We start from the raw sequence: 8175 nt of genomic DNA on the forward strand, positions 1-8175 counted from the left end.
TGATAGATAGATAGATAGATAGATAGATAGATAGATAGATAGATAGATAGATAGATAGATAGATAGATAGATAGATAGATAGATGCTTTGTGGTAGACTCAGGAAGGGGAAGTGCTTAACCAAATGAATAAATAGATACATGTAAATAAATAAATAAATAAATAAACAAATAAATACTGATATCCAACAAACAAACAATTCCATGCCTAAAGGGGTCCTTTCTCTGACTGCAGGTTCACAACCGGCGCAGACCCGACTCCCTCTACACACGGGGAGCCTTCACACAGAGCCTTGACGTCATCGTCGCTGCTGACACGGCACACATTGGACAATCTGGCATCGTTCTGGCAAGTTGAAACATCAAACCTGACTAAAACAAAACGTGGCTTCATCCGGAACTTACCCCCCCCCCCCAAAAAAAAGCAGGGAATCTAAAAAAGATGACGTTTACCTATTTGTAACATTCTGTTTACGTCCCTCAAAGATCACGTTTACCTGTGGGTAATAGGCTACTTGTCTTAGTTCTATCGGAGATGGACTGTGGCTGGCTGGCGGGTGCTCTGGTGTGGTTTGCTCCTTCTTTCCGTATCGTCCGTATCTCTCCGATTTCTTTTTTTCGTGTTTGTTACTTGCTTGTTACACATCTAACCTTCGGCACTTATATGACCCAAGTGTGTTGCAAGTGCCGTAAAACTCTTACTAAAACAAAAAGGAGAAGTAATTCCCCTGAGATCTAGCAGGAGCTGCTAACGTCCAGATCTGGCAGGAAGTGGCAGGGACAAGTGCAGGTCTTCTGTAGTATTGAGCGGATGACTTGGTATTTTCCCCCAACTCACTGATGTTCTGCCGTTGCACACGTAAGGCGTGGGTTTGATTCTCATGCGGGACAGTTTATTTTCGTCTGGTCTTTTAATTGGGTGTCCTGGTCTGTATGGTCGTAAAAATCCACCTCCCATGTAAAACAATACAGTCATATAGGTAAACGTGGTCGTTGAGGGACGTAAGCGAATTGTTACACAAAGGTATAAATAATAATAAATGCGTTTATATAGTACATATCCATGCTCAAGAGCATGCTCTATGCGCTTTACAACTATTATTACCCCAGCAGACCCTCAGAGAACACTCAGAAACATTCTCGGCTTCCGCGGAAGCATACAGTGCAAGCTGCGGATTTCACGCGCTCAAACACTATCAAACTGACAAGATCGTTCATTGTCTATAGCCGGGTACCTATTTCCACCTGGGTGAAGTGAGGAAAATGTGTGCAAAGTGCCTTTCCCAAGAACACAACGTCGGGTCCCTGACGGAATTCGAACCCACGACCTTACGGTTGCAAGTCCGAGAGCCTAACCACTAGGCCACCGACGCCACCAGGTACACATGATTGTTGAGGGACCTAAACGAATTGTTGAAGTGTCTTAAGGATCTTCTTGTTCACTCGTTTTGTTTTTCTAACCTTGAAGCCTAAAGTGTACACAGTATACACGTATATTGCTGTAGCCTGCCTGAAAGAAAGGTTTGTTGTAAACCGTGTTTATCATTGTGACGTTAGTTTTGATGTCTTGCCTTGCACAGTAGACGTGTGTTCGAATCTCTCGAGGAAACGTTTTCCAAGTGTGTCCGTCAATCGCCATAGCTGTTGTGCCCCTTTCAGCCCAGATTGGCCGCCACAGGTCGAGCCGAGGTAGCTGTTTTGTTTGACTTTTGTTTTTTCTATGTTGGGTTATAATCGTTGTTTTGTTTTTGCTTTTGGGTTGGGGATTTGCGGGGAAGGGGGGTGGTTGTTTTTTAGGGAGGTGGTTTGTTCTTGTTTCTTTTTTTATCTGTTGTTTTTTGGTTTCTTTTTGATTGATTAAACCCAATATTATTGTTAAAAATTTCTTAGGGGAGGTGAGGATGCAGAACATTAACAGTAACAATAACAATGTTTTTCTCAGATCAACGGACGGTTGTCATCGGTACCCCAGGACCAGGGGTCTTTCCACGTCACTTCCGCTGGTGGTGTCATCAGCGTGCGTCTGCCCTGTGACGCCATCGTGCAGTTTGACGGGGACCAGAGGGCCAGGGTCATGGCGCCTAGGGCCACTTTCTCTGGGAACATGCAAGGACTGTGTGGTGATTGTGACGGGAAGAAAGGCACAGACTGGTCAGTCTCCGTGTTTGTTTGTTTTTGTGTTTGTTATTTGTTAGTTTTGTGTTTGTTTTTATGATTGTGTTTTTGTGTTTGTTTGTTTTTGTTTTTGTTTTACTTTTCACCTTTAGTTCGTTCGATTTTTGCTTTTGCTTGCTTTTGTGTTGGTTAACCCGAGTGTTAGCCTACTTTTATGTTAGCTTGCCGTACACTACAAAAATAATTCTTACGAGTTCTAACCATTTTTTAATGGCGTTTTATTCATGTAATATTTCGGGGCTGTTTGTTTTTTTCACGCTTTTACTGTCATAACAAGGAAGAGCGAAACCAGGTCGACATTCTGCTGATCATGAAAACAATACGTCTTGTAGACTTGCTAATTCTGAATGACCAATGTAAAACATACACACGCGTGCCCACACTCCCACATCCTCATTGGAACGTAGGCACACACACACACACACACACAAACACACACACACACACACACACACACACACACACACAGACACAGACACAAACACAACACACACAAATAAGAAAAGAGAAACCTAGACTCTGTTGTAACTGGAGAACGATATTGTCTGCCATTCATCTCGGAATAGCCCTGACCAACACTTTATTCATATATATTATTTTAATCAATTAATCATTTCTTCATTCATTTATTCATTTATTTGTAATCTATAATCTATAACTTATTTATTTATTCAGTAATTCATCAATTCATTTATTCGGTTATTCATTCATTCATTCATTCATTCATAATTTATAATCTATAATGTGTTTATTTATTTATTTATTTATTCATTCATTCATTCATTCATTCATTCATTTCTTTGTTTTAACATAGTTTCCTGTGGTTTGTTTGTGACTTTGGCTGGTTCTGTTCCCAGGGTGAGTGGGACCCGACACCTGAGCAGGTACGGCCGAGCTCGGGCCCTGGGCCGGAAGTACGTCATGGCGGACGTGGAGAGCAGCGACAAGTAGGTCAACCCACACAGCGGGGGGCGGGGGGAGGGTCAAACCATCGTCGCCTCACATGTCTCTGTCGGTGTCCTCTTTGTATATGTTAAAACGTGCTCCGTCTTTCCTGTCTATTGTCTTTATCTCTCCTCCTTCTTTCCTATCAATCATTTATTTTACTAATCTCAACTTCTTTTTTCTTGTCAAACAGCTTTCTTACATATATTTCCTCTTTCTTTCCTATTAACATCTATCGCTCTTATCTCTCCTTCTTTCCTATCAAACATCTATCTAACGTATCTCTCCTCTTTCTTTTCTTTGCTTGTCGCGCTCAGGTAACACATCTGATCTTTGGTACTTTTATGACCTGTCTGTGTTCCGTAAGACCTTCTCTAAAACCAAACTAAATAGATTTAACATTTTTTTCAACACTGTCAGGATATGCTAAAACAACCACAGTTTAAAAAATTCCCATGTTGGGGATTCGAACCAGAGCCATAAACTCCATGGTCTAGCGTGATACAAACTGAGCTAACGATGCGCCATGACTACCATTCTGTTTTACCTTGTCACCCACATCTGACCACCACTGAAGGGGTTCTCGTGGTCCAGAGCTACATGTCCAATGTTCGCCTTTTAATCAAAGATCCGTTCTCAAAGCCTATCAGCGATAATTTTTATTTTTTAGTGAGAGTTTTGGGGCCCTTGAAACACAATCAGAGCATGTAATTACCGAAGATTAGCGACTTACTTAAGGGCAACATACCACACACAAAAAAGAATGTGGGTGGTTGGCGGGTGCTCTTGTGTGGTTTGCTTCTTCTTCCCTATCAAATATCTATTATCCTTATCTCTCCTCCTTCTTTTATATGTTTGTTACTCTCTTGTAACACCTCTAATCTTCTGGCGCTCATATAACTTTAAGCAGTTGTGAGCGCCGTAAAGCCTGTATTAAAACTAAACTAAAACAAAAAAAGAAAGAAGGAAGAGAGACAAGGACGACAGATGTTTGATAGGAGAAAAGGAGCAAACCACACCAGAGCACCCGCTGGCCACCTACTTTGTTTCTCGAAAATTATGTGCTCGTTTCCTGTCTTCTTGTTCCGCTATGCGGTCTGCTCCCCCCCCCCCTCTCCCCCCACCCTACCATCTATCTTCCTCTACGCTCCTCTCTCCTTTACTCCCGACTCTTTCTACTGCTACTCCTGGCTGATCCTTACTACTGTCTGACAGCCACACCCCTGATCTGCAGGGAGGTTAGATCGGAAACTTAACCTTCTTGGATAAGAGCGTAAAATGTTGAAGATCTCGCATGCAAGTTGCGCACGTTAACGATTCATAAGGGTAGAAGTCACAAAAGAAAATTGGGGATAAGTAGGCCCTATCCTTCTTTCACGAGACCAAAAACCACCTACCCATCCAACCCCTAGAAATGTAAACGTTAAAGTAAAGTTGAAAAAAAAAAAGAAACACGACAGAAAAAGCAACAAACAAAACATTTTTACAAAGGTTAAATAGCAAACAAAAGTCTACAACTTACTTTTCTTTTGTATTTGATTATCATTTTCTTTCTTCTTCCTCCCAGCTGTAAGCTCTCACCAGCACCTTAGACGACACGCCCACCCTGTGTAATCAAGTCTCTCGTGGGAGACCACGACAAAGACGAAAACAAAGATAGCAAAAACTACCCCAGGATTTACTTTCTGGCTGCACCATTAATAAACTTACAACTGACCTGTGAGATCGCTGACGTCACACTGGATATCTCAGCAATATCTCTTAAATGAGCAGTAACTGTGTTTGGTAAACTATCGTTCATTACGTAGTTATGTCTCCTTCTCTGAATCAAGTAATTCAGGATGAACAATAAAGTTTGCACTCAGTTGTGTCATAAACACCCAACATGGTCGGTTGCTGATTTATGTGTACGATTGTTGTGCTGAATTATCTATGTTTATCCAAGCCATAATGAGACATCACATATTTGGCGACGAAGATTAAACTTGTGAAGTAATGAAAGATTAATGCTATGCAGGTATTTCTTCACTCCACAGAGCTCTTTGCTGTCCAGATCAAGGTAGTTCCACTTTGAGTACAGTATAAAAAACAACACGTACAGAAGCCATGTCACTGTTTGGCAGAATCGATAAATTTGTACGAATGAAAGAAAACTTCTCAGACTATAAAGAAAGATTAAAGTTCTACTTTGAGGCTAATTCTATTATTCCAAGCAATGAGCAATATTTTTTTACAGTTATTGGTGCACAGCAGTATAGATTACTCAAGCACTTGTGCATGCCCCACACCATCACAGATAAATCTTTTCAGGAAATATGTGCATTGCTACGCAATCATCATGAACCCCCACCTCCTAAATTCCTTCGACGAGTTACTTTTGAAGTTAGAATACGCCATTCATGTGAGAACATTCAAACCGTAATAGCAGAACTGAAAAAGTTAGCCTGCCACTGCTACTTTGGAGCTCAACCGGAAGAGCAGCTTTGTGAAAAATTTATACGCAACATTAATGATGAAAGTGTTCAACGTAAGTTGCTCGCAAAAACAGACTTGACACTTCGTGTGGCTGTTGAAGTAACAGTGACTACAACGGCGACAGCAGAAGCAGCTAGAGAGCTTCAGGGCCCAGACAGACATAGAAATGACACAATGCTAAACTTTTCCACGTCTCAACGTAAAACATCTCACAACTCATGTAGCCGTTGCGGTGGTCCACATGCCCCACTTGCTTGCAAGTTTAAAAATGAAAAGCGTTTCAATTATTCTAAATTGGGTCATATATCCAGAACGTGTATATTTAAACCTAAGCTAACCAAGTTTGGACTAGCAGCGCCGTCAAACAAAGCGAAATGGCAGAGCAATTCACAAAAACATAAGACACACGTCATGTTAGATGAACTTGATAATGCTGATTAGGCCTATGACAACTTCCATCTTTTTAACTTGACTGACTCAAGGTCTAGAGCCAGACCCATAGATGTGGAGTTCATTGTCAACAATAACCCTGTCAAATTTCAGGTCGACACCGGCGTGTTTCTGTCCGTGGTGACTATAAATGGTTTTAATCGTTTCAAACTTGCTGCCCTTTATAAGTAGAACAAAGCCCTCAACACTTACACAGGTCGAGCAGTTGAAACTGCAAAACCAATGTGGAGGTGCTCTACAATTGTAATGTCATCAGAAAGCGTTACCACTTACCATCGTCAGGGGTCCTCGGTTACTTGGCAGAGACTGGCTATCGTACACTATGTCGGATTGGAACTCCATCTTCACCCTAAAGGTACCAAATGACCTAAAACATGTGTTACAAGAAAACCAAAGCGTATTTGGTGAAAACGGCTTACTGAACGATCGTGTGGCAAAACTACATCTTAAAGAAGACGATGTCCTAAAACATTGTAATGCTCGACAGCCCCCCTTTTCATTTAGAGATGGCATAGAAGGAGAACTTTCTCGACTAGAATCGGCTGGTATTATTCATAAAGTCTCTTTCTCTGATAGGGCAACACCTAATAAGCCAGTACTGGAGCGCGATAACACTGTGTGCATATTCTGGTGGAGAGATGTTTTCAACAATTGACTTTTCTCACGCTTAACTTTTCTCACGCTTAACTTTTCTCACGCTTAACTTTTCTCACGTTAACTTTTCTCACGCTTAACTTTTCTCACGCTTAACTTTTCTCACGCTTAACTTTTCTCACGTTAACTTTTCTCACGCTTAACTTTTCTCACGCTTAACTTTTCTCACGCTTAACTTTTCTCACGCTTAACTTTTCTCACGTTAACTTTTCTCACGCTTAACTTTTCTCACGCTTAACTTTTCTCACGCTTAACTTTTCTCACGCTTAACTTTTCTCACGCTTAACTTTTCTCACGCTTACACCCAACTCCAGATAGATCCAGAGTCAAGAAAACTCACTACGATCAACACTCACAAAGGTCTTTATGAATACCAGAGGCTGTGCTTTGGAATATCTTCAAATCTCAGTATTTTGCGAAGAGTGATGGATAGTTTATTCCAGGACATCTCAAACACGTGCGTTTATTTTGATGATCTGCATGTGACCGCGGCCAACGACACAGATCACCTTGAGACACTGAGCAAGGTACTATCAGTGTGTAAGGAAAAAAGCCTGCTCGCCAGCAAAGAAAAATACAAGTTCCTTCTGAATGAAGTTGACTTTCTTGGTTTTCGTCTTAACAAGCACGGACTGCAGCCACAAGAGGAAAATGTCAGAGCCATCAAGGATGCTCCAGCGCCACAGAACATACAGCAGTTGAAATCGTTCTTGGGTCTCATTAACTACTACTCAAGCTTCATTGACAGTTTGTCTCAACGCCTTGCCCCATTTTATGCTTTACTCATCAAGAATGCTGATGGCAATGGGGGCGAGCACAGATTTAAGCGTTCAAAGGTGATAAGCTGCTCCTTTCATCCAATTCTATTCTGCTGCATTTTGATCCTTCAAAAAAGATCATTCTTACTTGTGATGCCTCGCCTGTTGGTTTTGTCGCAGTTCTTTTCCATGTGGATTGTGTTGGTGAGAAGCCCATTGCTTATGCAAGTCGATCACTCAATCCAGCTGAAAAGAAATATTCACAGTTGGATAGGGAAGCATTATCTGTTGTGTTTGGAGTTAGGAAATTCCATAAATTGTACATTTTTGGTCCAGAAATCGCCTTTGTAGCAGATCACAAGCCTCTGTTATGACATTTTGGTGATGCTAAACCAATCACCGAGCATGCATCAGTTCGAGTGCAACTGTGTTGGAAGGGGGTGGGGGGTCATAACATTATCAGCGTACAACTACCACTTGGAGTTTCGCCCAGGTCCACAAAATAGCGCTGATGCATTCAGTAGACTCCCACTACAAGAACAAACAGCTGTACCGTATGTGGCTGAAGAAATAGACTTTTTTTTGATTGACTAAACACCACTTGACTTTGACAAAAATTCAACAAAGACAAAAACAGACCCTGTACTAAGACATGTATTTTTATATGTTCATTACTCAATGAATGATTCGCCTGACAAGACACTTGGCTGCGTCAGTCCT

The 8175-nt window shown here is 41.4% G+C and overlaps 1 protein-coding gene across 1 annotated transcript in view; it reads left to right on the plus strand.

The window, feature by feature from the left end:
* The window catches only part of LOC101857746, a 19792-nt gene extending 14790 nt beyond the window's left edge, over window positions 1-5002 (plus strand). The window contains exons 7-10 of the mRNA XM_005107928.3: window positions 234-347; window positions 1941-2149; window positions 3031-3120; window positions 4686-5002. Of these exons, the coding sequence (XP_005107985.1) occupies window positions 234-347; window positions 1941-2149; window positions 3031-3120; window positions 4686-4710 (438 nt within the window). The 3' untranslated portion in view covers window positions 4711-5002. The remainder of the gene's footprint in view (window positions 1-233; window positions 348-1940; window positions 2150-3030; window positions 3121-4685) is intronic.
* The last annotated feature ends 3173 nt before the right edge of the window (window positions 5003-8175 follow it).

The sequence above is a fragment of the Aplysia californica genome, unplaced genomic scaffold (genome assembly GCF_000002075.1).
Source record: "Aplysia californica isolate F4 #8 unplaced genomic scaffold, AplCal3.0 scaffold00644, whole genome shotgun sequence".
Taxonomy (NCBI): domain Eukaryota; kingdom Metazoa; phylum Mollusca; class Gastropoda; order Aplysiida; family Aplysiidae; genus Aplysia; species Aplysia californica.